This window comes from Odontesthes bonariensis, chromosome 3 (assembly GCF_027942865.1).
Source record: "Odontesthes bonariensis isolate fOdoBon6 chromosome 3, fOdoBon6.hap1, whole genome shotgun sequence".
Taxonomy (NCBI): domain Eukaryota; kingdom Metazoa; phylum Chordata; class Actinopteri; order Atheriniformes; family Atherinopsidae; genus Odontesthes; species Odontesthes bonariensis.
The window spans coordinates 23092330-23110257 of record NC_134508.1 but is presented as its reverse complement, the minus strand read 5'-3'; the positions used below and the strand labels follow the sequence as shown (position 1 = coordinate 23110257).

General features: G+C 40.0%; 1 protein-coding gene across 1 annotated transcript in view; it reads left to right on the top strand.

The window, feature by feature from the left end:
• Positions 1-4752: 4752 nt before the first annotated feature.
• cacna2d3 (calcium channel, voltage dependent, alpha2/delta subunit 3) overlaps positions 4753-17928 on the top strand; it is a 40047-nt gene continuing 26871 nt past the window's right edge. Inside the window, exons 1-6 of the mRNA XM_075462155.1 lie at positions 4753-4877; positions 6446-6527; positions 8241-8468; positions 9880-9996; positions 12797-12856; positions 17637-17799. Of these exons, the coding sequence (XP_075318270.1) occupies positions 4753-4877; positions 6446-6527; positions 8241-8468; positions 9880-9996; positions 12797-12856; positions 17637-17799 (775 nt within the window). The remainder of the gene's footprint in view (positions 4878-6445; positions 6528-8240; positions 8469-9879; positions 9997-12796; positions 12857-17636; positions 17800-17928) is intronic.

Genomic DNA, 17928 nt, shown 5'->3' with positions numbered 1-17928 from the left:
TCTGCACATTTTTGTCAGGGTAAACAACTAGAGCAACCGAGAAAAAAAAAGGCTTGTTTCCAAAAAGGTTTGAACTCAGAAAGAAAACACAAATATTCAGAAATCATTTCAAATCTATTAATAAAGAAAAAAAATATGAAAGTTACATAAACACATGATATCTAATATTAAATGTATGTTTTTTTTTTTTAAGTGTTTAATATTTTGGTTTGATACTAGCAATGCATTTAAGAAAGTTGCAACAGGGAAAACAAAAACCTGAAGGAACTGTCCAATGATTAAAGAATTGAGAAAAATAGCACCTGGGCTATATAACTGGATATACAAACAGCATCTTGGGCAGGATAGGGAAGATTTGATAGTCTTGAGGAATTACGGTGAGAAAATAGTTCAGCAAGAGCAATGTGAGACTGCAGATTCCATAAACACCCGGACTCCTCAGACCTTGTCCCAGTAATCACCATCCCCTCCGACTTACAGCATCAAAGTAATAAAAAAAATTAGCAATGCAGGCTTTGTGGAAATTACAACACTGGCTCACAATTAATGATTAAATTTCCCCAAATAGACATAACACCCAGTTTGACAGCATATACACTTTTACTTTCATTTTTTCAAAAAATAGTGACACAAAATAATATGTCACTTGTTCATCTGAGGTTGTATTTACCAAGTATTAAGATCTGGTTACGATCAGAAGATTTTTTTCATTATATGTTGATGTGTAAGATCTTAAAATGTCATATTTCTGTACTTTCTTTTAGTTTTTTACATTACTGTACATAATAGTCAATCGTTCAGTCTTTGACAGTGTTTAATGACAAAGTGATACGAGGCAAATTAGTCTGCTATGCACAGTTTTTCTCTTCAGTGTCTTAAAGAGGAAGCTTTATGATGTTCAGGATGCTGGTCCCATGAATGTGAAATCCCATTAAACATGCTGGTATTTTTGAAATGGTGAAGTGACCAGTCAAGGTTTTATTTGCACAATGTGCTCCAATGGTCACTATGATGTACGATAAATAACACTTTTCCAACCTCATCATCAAACATAACTACTTGCTAGATTCGAACAAACAATAAGATATCTAAAAATCCCCTGTAACAAGTGATTGGGATGTTTAAATGTGTCATTTATAGAAATATATTTAGACTTTAGAGCTTTGGGGAATTCCTCACTATGATGAGAAATCTGTCCATCTGGACCAGTTATACAGTGCACCAAGACGTTAAGTAGTGTTTCAGTATGCTAAGGTCATTCAGTCATGTAACCAGTGGGTTTTCCATTGGAAGTGGTGGGAATTGAGTAATCCACAGCTGCTTAAAAAATGAGGTGAGGCTAAGCCTATGGAATTATCTGAAGACCGTGGCAAGAGGTGTCCGATGTTTCACCTTCTAAGAGGTTTACATTCAATCAAGTCAAGACACAGATTACAAGAGTTTGTGTTGAGGATTCAAGACCGTCTGGTTCTGAGCACAAAGCTTTGCTTTAAGTAACAATACAAAATGATCTATTTCGGAATCACAAGTCCTGTAAATGGTGAAGCCCATTTTCTATTCCTATTTTCTGAGGTCTCACAATTCTCTGATAACAAAAATTAACTTCATGTCAACAAAGCTGGTTCTGAGGTTAACTCTGCATACTTACATCAGATGGTTTCTTCATTTTTTCACTAACTTTAAACTGTTTTTGCAAAAAGTGGCCGTGACAAGACATCCGAAAAGAACTGTGAATGAAATCATAACAGCAAGTAAACTCACATCTGCACATTTTTGTCAGGGTAAACAACTAGAGCAACCGAGAAAAAAAAAGGCTTGTTTCCAAAAAGGTTTGAACTCAGAAAGAAAACACAAATATTCAGAAATCATTTCAAATCTATTAATAAAGAAAAAAAATATGAAAGTTACATAAACACATGATATCTAATATTAAATGTATGTTTTTTTTTTTAAGTGTTTAATATTTTGGTTTGATACTAGCAATGCATTTAAGAAAGTTGCAACAGGGAAAACAAAAACCTGAAGGAACTGTCCAATGATTAAAGAATTGAGAAAAATAGCACCTGGGCTATATAACTGGATATACAAACAGCATCTTGGGCAGGATAGGGAAGATTTGATAGTCTTGAGGAATTACGGTGAGAAAATAGTTCAGCAAGAGCAATGTGAGACTGCAGATTCCATAAACACCCGGACTCCTCAGACCTTGTCCCAGTAATCACCATCCCCTCCGAGCACATTCTTAGGACTCTGAAGATTAAAACAATTGATGACCACAAAGCAGCAGAGGGCTATAAAAAGATTGCAAAGCACTCTCAGGTAGTTGTTTCCTCAGTAACAAACAGAAGTTACCATAAACAGTGGAGGTTTAGTTTTAGAAATTGTTCTGAGAGAACCGCTTGGGGGATTACTGGAAAGGGCGAATAAAATCTCTGTCCTTCAGGACCTTCCAGAAGAGTTAGTAAAGTCTGGATTGAAGCATCAACCCACTGAAAAGACATTGGAAAAAAAAACAAATCACCCAGGTCATCGGAGGAAACCTTTTCCAGCGTCCTGACCGTGAAATTTATGATCAGACGTCTGCAAATAAACATCTTAACTATCCTGATGCATTTTGGAAACAAGTCCTGTTGACCCTAAGATAAATATGTCAGTTTTATGTAAGCCACAGAGAGAAAAGCCCTGTTTGAAGAAAAAGGGTGCAGAATCGAATGAAAATAGCACTGTTAAATGTGGGAGAACGAAAAAAGCTGAAGATGAAAAGACAATGGCTCCTGCAATAAGATACGGCTCTTAAACACATCTCATCACCCTGGCCCCCACAGCCCCAAGTCAAGCTATTGACACAAGTGAGGATTGTGTGGTCATATTGGACTATTCAGACTCAAGCTGGAGTAACCAAATTCAGTACCATGGAGAGTACCTGTACTCTCATATGGGCATTTAGGCCCATATATGAGAGTATATATCCACCTAAAAAACTGTGCAAATTTGAGCAACATTTCTTTAGAGAGATCTTGGAGCCTAACCAATTACTCTAAAAGAATTCTGATTTACAAAATCATTCAAGGAAATTATACTGTGACTGCAGCACCATGTGTTGATTAAAAGCCTTGCAGACCTTGCAGCGGCATCCCTGCTGAGATGTGGCATGATTTGCTCAACGATACTTCAGCGGGACTAGCGATGCCGCCTTATCTAGAAAACACCCAATAAAACCAAAGGATACTCCTGACTATTGACGGAGAGCTGCTTTTTGTGTGTGTGTGTGTGTGTGTGTGTGTGTGTGTGTGTGTGTGTGTGTTATTTCGTTAATTAAAGCATCCTGGGAGTCGGTGTTGTGAGCAGGCCGCCGGTCAGAGAAGAGACTCGATGATATTGTCCGTCATCCAACATGCAAGCGCCTTATCGACATGTCCCAGGCAGTACAGGCCCCTCACAACTTTGATGTACGATGCAATTACTAAACTAATAAAAGCCTCGAGTCGAAACAAGGTTCCTGTGGAGGTGAAGGCGGAGCGGGAGGGGGGTGGAGGTGGAGGCGCGCTGCCTGATGGCTTGACATCATTATCGCCTTCTAATCAGCGTTTACAGTGCAGGACGATGGGGACATCTTCCGGTCTGATTGAATAACGGGGCACTCAAACTGTTTTCGAAGGAGTTTGCTCCTTCTCCAGCTCTGCTGCAGAAGAGCTGCTCCACTCTCTGGGCTGCGCGTGGAAAAGTTGCTGGTGGGTGACATGACGTCATTGGTCGAAGTGATAAATTAGACCTTTATACCTCAGCCAATCATGGGGAAATGAACAAAGTTAATGCAAGGTTTTTCTCCACTTCTCCTCATTGGCTCGTATCTGTCTTTCATTTGAATTCCTTTGTGGCTGCTATTTGTCATCAGTGAGCGCACATATATCAAATCCAGATGATTTCCTCTGCTGTTTTTTCACTCCTTGTCTCTTCTTTCATTGCGTTGCTGGCAGCGCGAAAGCCTTCATCACATAACTGCAGCCTCATTATCTCCCTCACAGCCATTTTCAGCGAGGAATCTCTCTTTAAAGGCATTTTCTAATTCTAAGCTTAGACCAAAAGTGTTATGTTACGTACAACATAATCATATTTAACTTACAAAAAATAAAGCGCTTTTACACGATGGAGATGCAGTTATGGAGGCTGGAGGCAATACATACAGTATCACCAGGCTCTAACATAGGCTACTGTGTACAGTTATTGTGCAGCGTCAGCAACAATGCAGCAACTTTAGAGCAGTGATGTTTTCAGCCTATATGGGAGCAGGTTGCAGAAATGTCTCATTCTGATTGTCATGATTGGTGATTTTCTTCTAATCTTTCGCTCAGTGGCCGATACATATGATATCGTGCCCTGATTATTTGAAAAAAAAATCACCAATTAAGCCCCGCGTGGCCTCCAAGAATGCTTTTCTGCTTCTCTGAGCTCTCCAGTTGCAACAAAGAGGAGAGGCGACACGATTCCAGACAAAAAAAGTCCGTAATTCCTGCACCATGAGCCGAAAGGGGTTTACAGGGAAGGCAGGGGGGGAGCACGAGATGGAGAGAGGCAGAGGGGTGATCCTCTCTCTCTCTCTTCCCCCACCTCCCTCCCTCTTTCACACACACAGAGATACAGTAGGGGACGTGCTGGCGGTACAGCAGCATCTGGAGAAGTTGCACTGGAGTCGAGTAGTTCTGAGCTGGACCGGGATCATTCCCTGCAGAGATATTCTAAACACTGTTGAAGATGCAGGGGAACTGCGGGATCCTGTTCTCGCACATGTGCAGCACCAGTTTCCTTCCGCTTTGGATCTTCGTCGGCTTGAATGTGGTGGAGGTGGCGGGGTCCCAGCCTGGGATCCCTCTGTCAGTGTGAGTGAGAATTACGCGGCTCTGCAACTTAATTCACAAACAAATGTGTTGATTTATTGATTGATTTATTTTTTAGAGAAAGGGACATTTACCCAGCAAAATGCGGGACTAAGAGGAAGACAGTCTTGGAGATTTGATTTAATTTGAACGTAAACAAACATGTTTTAAGGTAAAAAGAAATGAAAGATTTGTTGAGCAGATCGAATAAAGTAGTGTTAATCTGTGACTGGACTTTGATTTCTCCTTTAACGCTACCTTATTATCATTTTTAACTTTAATTATAGGCGTAGTAGTAACTTAACTGACTAATACCGGTAGCTAATAATAACATACTGAGAGGAAACACTTACAGATCTGATTTTAACTAAATTGTGGGCATGATGTAAATATGAAATAAAGCAAAGGAATTTAAAAATGGGTAAATTGGTGAACGTCAGCTGGACGGCACCAGATGATAAAAGCTGCAACTAATGTTTGTTTAACCTATTTCCAATGTGTGATATCAGATGTTCCAAACTTATGATTCTATCTTTTAAAACCCCACTAATGTGAAATAAAGGTTATGCCTGAAACAAGACAAGCTCTTTAATAAGTCGTGGACTTCAGGGACATTTCTTTTAATGAATGTAAACCAAGTAAACTGATTTAGAGTATGAAATGTCCTCTTTACAGTCAATCTTTTCTGATCAGTGTAACGTCTTAAACCTGCTCACAATGAGCCCTTCATAATTGGCATCCAGTAAACTCCACTGTCAACATAGGACAAAATGTAAGCGCGTCATATAATTGTTGTAGTCTTGTTGTAGGTAACTGGAAAATTTTGTCATCTGTATAAAACTGGAAAATAAAGGTTTAAACATAGAAAATTAGGAATCCAATCTCCGCTCAGCTGACACTCGTGTGAGTTGCATCTTTTTTTTACACTAAAATAGGAAACAAAACCCTTTTCCAGGTGGAGTGAGTTAAATTTACACCTCAAAAAATTCATGGCAAATTCAAACAAATGAAAAAAGACTATCAACTGAGATACAATCTTTTTCTCTGATATTGTTTTGGAAACTTTTTGGAAAACGCCTGCAGAAGGTTTCTGATGAAAACATTTAAACTACAAATACAAATGTGACATGTTTTTTCTTGTGATTTGTAGAAATCCTTCTATCCGGCCCTTTTTTTGAGACAATATCCAACTTTGTGACTTACACTGACCTTAGTTTTACAATTAACTGCTACATAAAAGAGTTATTTGCATCCTAATAGAAGAAGCTCCATTAACTACAGTACACACAATCAAAATTTCAATCATTTGTCAAGTGAAGGTCAGGGCCACCGGGCCATGATGATGACCTTTTGACTGATCGCATCAGTCAAAGGATAGAGTCTCTACATCAGGAAATAACAGGGGCAAGTGACAACAGATTAAACTGGCAACATAGCATGCTATTCACGTTTCTTTTTCTTTAATTTAATACGGTGGATTTCTTGCTTGGTTTTACGTGTATTTTCCTCCTTCATGTGGGGACTGTTGGCTTATTTGGATTTTGTCCTGTTTTGTCTTCTTTATGTCGCAGCGTAAAACTTTGGGCCTCTGCATTTGGTGGAGAAATTAAGTCAATTTCTGCAAAATATTCTGGATCTCAGCTCCTGCAAAAGGTACTCCTATTATTTCTCATTTTTGTATGAACACAAATGTTCTTTTGTCTGATGATCATGTGGTTAAACCCACTGTATGCTGTAATGTTGTATTCCCTCTGTAATGGCTGCAGAGACATTTAGGTGTCTCAGCTGGATGTGTTGTTTGAGAGGAAATTCAGGTGCGTTTGAACTCTTTGTGTGTGTGTGTGTGTGTGTGTGTGTGTGTGTGTGTGTGCCTGTGTGTGTGCTTATACGGCCCATTAGCCACAGCTCTGATTCCTCTCACATCTCATCTCTGGTGAACTCTCTGGAGTCAAGAGCATCAACCTTTGTATCTGAATGCGACAAGGAGACAAATTGAATAAGTGTGGCTGGGTTTGATGGTGTGAGTATGGATGCGTTTGCGTGTGTGTGGTAAGGGGGGTTGGGGTGTGATATGATGGACAAGTGAAATCTACAGAGAATGAGCAACGATCCAGAGCACTGGATGTAGCTTTGTGACCACTTGGTGGCAGAGGTGTGCTCTGTATTCACAGGCCTGAGGTTTAAAAAGGTGCGCAGAGTGAAGTCAGGCTGATGAATGGTGAACTGTCGGTTTTACTTACCTGGGACCAGAGCAGAGACTGTGAAGTAAACAGCTGGAGGAGTTCCTCTGTATGAATGCTGAATAACTGTGCAAGGCTTGCAGGGTGTGTGTTCAGTTTCATACATCATCGTTCACAAGATGTGACATTCATATGGACAGAAATTGTTTTACACTACAGTGTAAAGACAAAAAAAATCATAAAATCAGTATTTAGCCTCTTTGTCCATGTAAATGTTTTAATAGGTATGCACATTTTTAAGGTTGTACATCTGATACTTTTGTGTCCTTTTACAACTTACAATGAGCAAGGTAATTTGATTTACCAAAGAACTGAAGGAGAGAGGCCTGAATGTTGTTGTGTAAAGTTATTATCACATTTCTGAAACTCTGAATGTAGAAAACTGAACATCATTTTCGCAACCATGTCAACTGGCTAAATATTTTAATACCAAAGTTTTTTTAAAGTACACATATTGTATCTGAGTATCTCATAGAGAAGCCTTTTTGAAGAGTGACTTTTTGATCTCCTCACCGTTTGATTCAGATTCATCCTTAAGTCTGTCACCTTTCTCTATTTGGTATAAATCGATAAACCTACGAAGCAAAAAAAACTTACTGAGCAAAACAAGAAAAGAATTCACACACAATGAAGGTTCATCTACTTGTGTACGAAGAGATACTCACTACAGTACTTCCACCTCACAGAAGTATTGTCAGTTTAAGATTGAATGATGACTTTTTAAGAACTTCATCAGTCCTCATGCCTTTTGACTTTTCTCTGAACAACAGATTTTTTTCAAGTGTGCTAATGTTTTAAGATCAGTGGGTTGAGATAACTGATTTTGCATAGTTAAACTTAAACTTGACGTAGTGTGATCTCTGCAGCACTTTGCTGCCTTAGTTAAAATGCTCATTGTTGTGTGTCGGCTTCTTTGTATCGACTCTGAATTGAATACAGCTTGTTATGAGGTCTGTATTTTATAGTAATGTCAGTGAACATACAGTATGTGGAGTAACAGTACAAAGATGGGCTTTACATTGGACTACAGAAGCAACTTTTACTTTCATCCTGTGGGGTACGATGCCACACAAATACATCAGTTATTTTTATTAATCTTCTGCATTTGACAACCTCACTGTTTTAGGAGCTGTGGTCCATCACAGCGCCACGTCCGGGGACCAACTCCAGTTCCGAGGCCGGCCCTTCAGTCAAGGGCAACAGCAGGATTAATGCTAAGGGCTCAGCTGCTTGTCCTGGATTGTGGGAGGAAGGTGGAACACCCAGAGGAAGTCCACGCAAATATGGGGAAAGTGTGCAAACAGCATTCAGAAAGCGGCTCATGGCTCAAAACCCAGGACCCTCTTGCCCTGAGGTAACGGCTCCTTTAAGATAAGAGTTAAGATCAAATGTGTGGTCTGGAGGGAGGCGCTACACATCATCAGACATGCATTTAATCTGTGTACAAAAGCACATTCGCAATCTGCCCTGCAGATTTGTTCCTTTTTGTCTGTATGTAAGCACTTTGCTCATGTTCCTGTTCATGGAGGCGTATGTGGAGAGAGCTGTGCTGAGCCAGTCAGCACAAAGCACTGAGCTGTGAGGGAACTGACGGGTCGTTAGGAGCTGGTCATTAAGACTGATCATTAGCTGCTTTTTATGGTGATTTTTTTCTTTTTGTCATTTCACTATGATTTCTGTAAAACAAGAAAACACTGAAGATCCTCAGGCTCCCAGCGCTCCTGCACTGGTCATTACTCGAATCAATAATTATGATCAGTGCTTTTTGATGGATGGGGCTTAACCTCCACTTGATGACTTAAGGGCTATGAGGTAGGGAGGTGGGGTTCTGGGTCTGGAATGGGGACTCGGGGTGCTGGGGCGAGGAGGACAGGCGTGAAATGAACTGTTCTGCTCCACTGCAAGTCCACACACTTCCTTTCAGTAGGTAATTTGTCGCCTCATGTACTGGTGTGTGTGGGTGTTTTTTGTGCACATCCTGTCCACACAATGTGTTTTGGGTTTGAATGTGTGCTATGAGCTTATTGTGGCCTATGTTTATTCTGGGGTGAAGTTATTGGTAGTGTTTATGATGTGGGTGACTGGAGAGGATCAGTTCTTTGTTTTTTTGTTTTTTGCATGTGCATGTGTGTGTGTGTATGCCATGCAGATGTGGATTATGTAATGTTATATTCCTTTAAGCTGTGACGAGCTTTGTTCTATCACTGGAGCTCCTGTGCATCCAGCAGAATCAGCATTATGTGAGGTGTAGCTCATTACACAGAGTTGCCCAAGCTTGACACGTTATTATCTTTCTCCTGTGCTTTGACTCCATTTCAATTACCCTCTTACCATGCATAGCCTTCACACCCAGTCCCGCCTGCCCCCCCTCGCGGCCACCCAACATGGCCATCTCCAGCCAATCAGAGGGAGAGATGCAGCATGTGTAGCCAATAACTGAGAACAGATAACGACTATCAGTCATGCTGTGTTACAGCAAGGATTTTATCAGCTGTTCATCAGATACTGGCTGCATGCATCTTGTCAGCCAACATGTGAAAGCTTATAAGCCTTGTTCAACAATTACACACATCTCTGGAGGAAATGCTGTGGAACAATAGGGTGCTGATATGTTAGAGAGTAAACACAAAAAAGAGATGATCATCTCATCGTTTTCGTCTTTTGTCTTAATAAGTAAACATTTAATGCACTTTATGGTGATCTCTTGGTTTACAGTTGTCTCATTTGTCAATGCAACACTTTGTTTTTATTCTGGTTCTTTTCAGAAACGTAAAGAATTTGAAAAGTCAGTCAGGGTGGAAGAGATTGATGGGGTGAAACTGGTCAAAAATCTGGCTGTGAGGATGGAGGAAATGTTCCAGAAAAAAGCTGAGGCTACAAGGGTAGGTATAACTTCCAAAAAATAATCTGGATTTCTATTATTTATTCATCGTATTATTATTTATTTGCTTAGCGAGATAAGTGGATGTATGTATAATTTAGGGGAAAGCAAAAGTGGAAGGTTGAATTGTGTGTATATTGGGTGTGAGTGTGTGTGTGTGTGTGTGTGTGCTTTATGGGGACCATGTGCTGAGAGGACTCCAACTGCTCAGGACTTCATGTCAATGTGGGGACAAAGTGAGGGTTAAGACTTGATGTGAGGGTTAGTGTTTGAGTAAGGTTATAATTACATTTAATTTAAGTGTTCATGTTCAGGTTTTCTGTTTTTTAAGATTAAGTTTAGTTAAAGGGTTCTTATACACCAACCAACCAATGTCAAGGACTAGCAGTAGCAAAGGGGCCCCCTGCTTTGAGTCTTTAAGTGTTTGAGGGGGGGGGAAGCATTTGAACAAACTGAAAAAAGTACCATCAACGCCTGCTCCAGAGGAGATAACTCTCTAGTGCAAAAAGAGATGGTAGTCTATTTTCAAAGACTAAGTTGATTAAAAAAATTTAGACAAAGCAGTAATAGTTTTTTTCTCAAACCGTTTGCCATTCTCTTACCATAGAAGTGTGTAGTTTGAGGATGTGGTTTGTGAGAACTCTATTGTAGAAGTGATGATTGCAATGTTTGATATGTTGATTTTAGAGGAAGATAGCAAGAGGTAGACACAGGTAATAAAGAGAAACTACACTAAAAGGGAGAAGTCATGGACGTTGAGCAGCCAGTCAAAATTATTTCTTGTGCCAATTCAACATGCTGAATCCGCTTAACACGTTCAACCCCAGGAGTCTTTCTGGAGTTCCTGCTCGAAAAGGACATGCCCGAAATGAGTTGAGTGTTTCTCTGCAATTACAAACTCTGTGCAAACCATCTCGTTGTACGAAAAAAGCTAACACTTGTGAGACTTCATCAGAGGTAGATTAAGCCAGATGCAGGAGGTTAGAATGATGTTGACAGGCATGCATAGTGCAGACGATCATTACACAACAAGGGACAAGAGAGACAAATGTTACATTCCCAACGTTTCTAGGGGTGAAGCTGGCTGGCGCTTGAACTACATTCTGTACAGTTTCATTTACAGGGAAAGCAGATACATCTAAAGAGATGTGAGATGATTAACAGGAGAGGAAAGAAAAAAAACCCAAAGGTCCAATTTCCAAAACTGATTGTTTAGTTTTAGCGAGATATTGGATTATTTAAACATTTTATTAATTTCTTAAAAACATTAGGTGTATCTCATACCCAGCTACATACTGCTTTTGTAGGACATCAAAAGCCTTTCACGTTAGGAAACCACAGATTCATTCTTTAACAGTTTGTTGATTTTTAATGATAGGCTACGTCTAGCAAATCTACTTACTTCCCACCACTGAATCTGCTGTTCGGTGCAGCAGCCAAGTGGAAACAGCTCAGACATCCTGACTGTGTGATTCGCAGACAGACTGACAGACAGTATGGTGTCTGCTGCTAACACTCGAACATCACGTGATATAATTGATGTTCATTTCATTCGGGTTGGGGTGAGAATAATTACATAGCTAATTCCCTTTCATCCACTCTTCAATTGAGGCAACTGCTATTCAAAATCTTGTCATTTTAGTCCCTCATTTAAACAGGTTAGTCATCTTGTATTTTTTCAGAGACTAAATCTGCGCATATAGGTAAAAGGTCTCACAGCAGCAGCCTGTCTGCTTGGAGCGATTTTAATGCTACACCTCTGCAGGGGCTGCTGGGGCATGATAACGTTTATCTCCCTGCGCCTGATCCCATGTGAGCGATAAGTCATAACAATTAAGGGTGTAAATTACATTTAGAGGTAAGCATTTAATTTAATAAACTGGACTGTGTCAGATAAGCACATACATTTCGTACCATGTATCAATATGGCTTTTGTAAAAACAGATGCAATCTTTAAAGCTGCACCAGCACGAGCTAATTGTAGATCTAAATGCGTCATCATTTCAGTCCAAATCAAATTAAGAGTCGGAAAAAAGATGCTGTGAGCCCAGTAAACGTTGAGGTGGGCTGGGTGACCGCCTCGAGGCAAATTTTATAAGAAGGAAATTTACGCACTGGCCTACAAGAGGGTTCTCCGTCAAAATCATAAGACATTAAATTCAGTTCGCGATGCTTCTATGTGCTCTCTGCTGACGACACAAGATCTAGCTTATGAGGTCAATTGAATTTGGCCACTGCAGCTCAGCGGTTGGTGGAAAAGCCCCAGTTGTGTTTATGTAGCAGTTATTTCTGACACATGTGACAGATGTTAATTACCTGCTTGGCTCCGAAGGCGAGAGCGATTTCAGGTTTAGGTGGCATTTCCCCGGAAATACAGAGCCAAGCACATTTTGCAGAATCGAGAAGTTATTGCGGCTTTGGTGAGCGGCTCGAAAACACTGCTTCAGCCTGCCGCCATCAATCATCCCACTGCTGCACTCAACGCTAGTGGCCTACATTTTGGTATGCCCCTAAAGATATCGCAACAGTAGAGCTATATGAATTGTAATGAAATAGGGTGTTGGTTTATTAAAAACACATATTTTTATCCATTCGAAATATTATCTGAACCTGCCAGTAGTGTGTGCAAACAGCAGGTCGCGTGTCTTTGAGGGGGTTACGGGTAATTCGTAAAATTACATGGCGTATTCCAGTGTAGAATTTGCATATATATTTTTTTTAAATCATAAAAAATGATGTATAGATGTATAGATATGTTGTATGTAATAGGTTGTATGTAAACCGGGATTTTCCCTCCTCAGCGGCTGGTGGAGGCAGCAGAAGAGGCGCACCATCAGCATGAGGAAAATCCTGACCTGCAGGTGAGGCTTGAGGGGCTGAAGAAGAAGGGGGAACTGATGGTTGAAAATGTGGTGCGTCATTGTACTGAATCTTTTTCAGTTGGTCAGGGGAGGTGCGGCTGCAAGGTGAGAGAAGGGTAATAGGCCCTGGAAGTTTTTAATTGCGTTGTCATCGTCCTTCGTCCACCCTGCGGCCCTGTCAGCGCTTTGATACATAACGTTTCTTTGATAAGCCATGCCGCATACATTGGCGGCACGCTTTCATAACTCATTTCGACTGATTTTAAGTGTAATCGCGGTGCAACATCTTCAACTTGCATTTAGGCCTACAACTGATATTTTTGCATTAAGAGCAAACTGATTTTATTGTGCAGCCTAGCCCAGCCTGTTATTGGTTAGTTTATGTACATAGATGCAAAGAAAAAAAAAACATTTTGACAGACCTGCAGTATTTCTGATCTAAATCTAATTATATTTCACAGGATACGCTCGCGTGCTTCTGTTTGGGACATTACTAAGCGGCTCTCATTGCGGATTTCCAGAGCGCGCTGAGCTTCCTCAGTCTCTGCAGAGGGAATGCAGTGTTTCTGCTCTCCCCTCTCTGTGCAGTGGACAAAGATAAATGAAACTCTTTTGCGGGGCGCATTGTTTCACTTACATGGCTCTAGATTGGAAACCCACTCGAGCAACAAAACGCAAAAATAACGGCGGCACTTTGCAGTTAATGGAAGCATTTACATCACATGAATACATTCAGATGCCTTGTTCTCTGCCCGTTTCTTTGCTGTTCTTTGCCGCAATAACGAGACAGAAAGATGTTCAACTGAAACAAAAGATTAAGACCATCAGAATAATAAAAGGTCTTTATTTTTTAAACCTAAAGTTCCCCTCTACCATCTAAAGCACACTGAAAAATTGAGGATACCTAATAATCCCCGGACTTTCATAACGTTCATCTCTTCTTTTTTTTTTAAGTTAAAATTTTCCAGAAACTTTTTGTGAGGTCGGAGTCTCAGAACAATAATCCTGAAGTAAACAAAATAGAAAATGCACAAGTAGGCTACAGCACAGTAAATTCTTCTTCATCACAAACATTTGAACTGAAACCTTTGAACAAGACTCTTTCAGATTTCCAGAGCTGTATGATAGTTGCATTGCTTTTTTTTTTTACTTTGAACTGAACTGATATGTCGGTTTGTGTTACACTTCAAGAGTCATAATATCATTACTGCATTTATTACATATATGAAAACCTTACACAGTCTTGATTGTTGTTATTTATTAATTCTTATCCAATAAATGAACAGTTAAGTAACTTGGCCTACAGCCCAGACTATAACACTGACATTTAATTTTCAAGGCCATATAAAAAGTAATAAGGAAAATTCGATATCCACCTGTGATAATGATGTGATGTCATGATATCACTCCTTGTGACACCATTAAGCCAACTGTGCCTCCTCTGACACCACACATTTTTCATGCACCATTTCACTGACCACAGCGCGATAAGCTGGCTGCTCTTATCTCAGCTGCTTCCTGTCAGAGCAGTCGTTTTTTGTACTGACCTGAATCCAGCCTCAGCTTCGAGTGTGTGCAGATCAGAGTTTATAGTGCAACTCACACTGGTTTGTTGTCTATTATAATTTGCTTTGGTTGATTATGAGCACAACAACACAAAAACGTCTTCAGCAAATTTAAAAAATGTGTCCACTCTGTTTCTAATACATGAGAGAACACATCCCGACGCAGAATTAAAACTGTTTGTACGAAATGTACTTTTTATGTGCTCCTCTTGAAACGTATTTCATTATTTCTCCAAAATTCATAATCTACAAGTTAAAGGCCTAAGGTTCTGTTTTTTTGCCAATACCTGAAAATATTTTAAGCTTAAAAATGAACTATGATTAAAGCATTGTTTATTCATTTTGCTATTTAGATTGAAAAAACAAATATTGAAAACAGTTCAAATGCTTTATGCCCATGTTTTTTCCAGTTTCTAATTTACCTGCAATGAACTTAATGAAGGGTGAATGTCTCGAAGATTTCGATAGCACAAAGATTTAAAGGTAACATGAAAACATGAAGATAAAGACTTTGGAAATAAGTGGACACTTACATAATTACAATTACTCTTTAAATAAGTTGCTCTCTGTAACGAGCATTTTACTGACATGCTGCATGTTCACCCTCAGAGTGAATTAAAAAGTCTGATAGTGATGATAAACTGGCAGAGGTTTAACTGAAATACATTACTTTGAAATTCAAGGTTGGAAACATGAAAATTATACAGAATTCATGTTAATCCATATGAATACAAAACATTTCTGTTTTGTGACTTTTTCATATTTTTCTGTGACATACGGTTGGATAATAAGGGAAGGATGAGTCCAGGCCTGTTATACAGAATAAACCTTGGTGAGACCCACCATCTCCAGTTATCAGAACCTCCCTGTGTACAGTAAAGCTCCAGCAGTCTGTGATGGAGGGCAGATCTCTGCAGTACGGCCTCCAGCTAACTGCGGCGGTGTAAGAGTCAGTGGGCCGTCTCGGAGAGCTGCAGTGTCCCATGGCCTGCTCTACAGTAATAACCCTGGTGGTTAACGTGCCTCTCTACAGCACTCAAGTTCTGCTGAGTGTGCACGTTTCTCTCCCGACAGCTCCCCCTCCACAGCTCCTCCCTCCCTCCCTGCGCACCGCCGCAGCTCGTCAGAGAGTTGCTCAGGCGTGGTATGAGCTGTCAGGGGCTGCTTGATGGTGATGCTTGCTCGGTCTCCCCCGAGAGTGATGCTGTAGAGTCCATCAGCCATCTCTCCCTCCCTCCTTCCATCTCTCCCATCTTCCTCTCTCAGTACAGACAATACGGACTTGAGGCCACAGAGAGGCCGCTCAGACAGGATGAGTTAGTCTTTCTTGGGCAGCAGCAGGCAGTGAAGGACAGGACAAACTGTTGAGAGCTCAGCCTTTTTAGCTCATAGTCATGGTACTAAAGTGACTATGGCAAACTTTTGTGGGCATTTTTAAAAATACAAAAAATGTCAACGTTTAAAAATGTTGTTTTTTTTTTTGTGGGTAAGAATACAGTGTGGGAAGCCAACCATATTTAGGACATTAATGGAAATGTTTTTGTCTTTTCTTTCTTCTATTCACTAAGTCTTGGCTGATTTTAATTTGAATCTGATGAAGTTATCCTCAGTGGGCAGAACTGAACAAGGCAGACTTTAAAGCTGATCTGATAATCATATTGTGACTAAAAGTAAAACATTGAAGCAGAGCATGAGAAAGGACAGTCTTGTGCCTTTCCTTTTAGTTTTCATGTGCACACAGTATATATATTTCCATTCAGAATTTCACACATACTCATCATGAACATGAGTACCACAGTAATGTTGCGTTTTTACTTCTTCAAACGGTCTTGATAATAAAACGGAATTTGATGCACAAGTTAGAATTTTTCTCAGGTGTAAGTTACACAGTGCCTTTCAACCTGCTCAGGCCTCTGAACATCCTGCTAAATATTACAATTTATTGTTGCCGGTGACTTTTCAACATATAAACAAACACAACCCCCCACTCGTTTGACTAACCAACACACAGGGCAAGGGGAAGGTTCGTGGAGATCTGATAGTGATGATAAACTGGTTGGATACACATAACAGATGTTTAAGTAAATACATTACTCATGGAGACTCATGGTGATTAGAGCAGATCTGAAGAAGAGAATAATATATTTCCAAAAAAAAAAAAGAAGTGCAGATTTTTGCCAAGCCCAGAGGTATGTTTGGGGGAGTGAAGTTAAGGCATTCAGCACAGAAACACTAGGAGCACCTGACTTTAAGCATGGTGGTGGTAGCATCATAGCCTAAACACTTTCACTGCCAATTTAACTGTCATTAGACTGCAAAAAGTGGATGGAAGAAGAAGGGCTGTCTCATACATCTTCAGTATATCTTCCAACCATCAGCCAGACACTTGATACTTGGACACAGTTCGGGGTTTAAAAAGACAAAGACCTCAAACACATAAAAGCTGGGTGTGGAATAGACAAAGAGGACAAACATTAAGATTTTGTTCGCAAAGTGGACTGTTTTCTTTGTTTGGTCCAAGTCAGAAAAGCTGCACATTTAACTTTACTCTGCCAGTTTAAGTGGTCAGATACTGCACCTGCATGCTCAAATGCATGTTTATTGCTGCTGAAAAACTAATATCAAGGAGCAGCTTTGTAAGTGAAATATCTGTAAAATTTTAGATTAGCATATATATTTTTGAGCTTGTATGATGGTCATTGCATTCATTTCAGATATTTCCACAACTAGTTAGAACTAATTTTCTTGAACCTGCCCACCTTGTCCAATTCTTTTCTTTTTTTAGATTTGGATGTCATACAGTTGTTCTTCTTCAGACAAACAAAAGTTCAACAACACGAAAGCCCAAATATTCCATTACATGCATTTCATGAGTGTATATAAACTTCCAGCTGAAACATAATGTCCAATGACACCAGACTGTGAAAAGATCCTTTCCTATGAATCAACTGTAAGAGTTGATGGGGAAACAAATCAGCCGCCGTCCCTCTCTATGGGAATAAAGAATGCAATTAAGCAACTTTACGTAGCACGCTCTTTGTTGAGAATTGAGAGGTATAAATTTGAACTTGTTTTCAATGTGTAGGCTACAATGGTCTCTACATGAAAAAGCTATTATTGTCTTGTTTTGAACTTCAATAGCTTAAAAATAGCACATGGAACAACTGGTTCAGTTAAAAATACATGTGTACCTAACATTTTCTGCACTCACTTAGTATGAGTACTTCAACGCTGTGCTGATCAATGAAGTGGACGAGGAAGGCCATAATGTGGAGCTGGGAGGAGAGTTCATTCTGGAGCCCAACGACCATTTCAACAACCTTTCTGTCAACTTGAGCCTGAGTGTGGTGCAGGTGCCCACCAACATGTACAACAAAGGTAAGAGCTTCAACAGCCTGCTAAAAGAAAGGATTATGTGAGTGTTATTTACAGTACAGGAAGCTGATGAAGAGGGAGAAGATGGTAGCTGGAGCTGTATTAGTGTCACAAGCTTGGGAAAATGGAGAT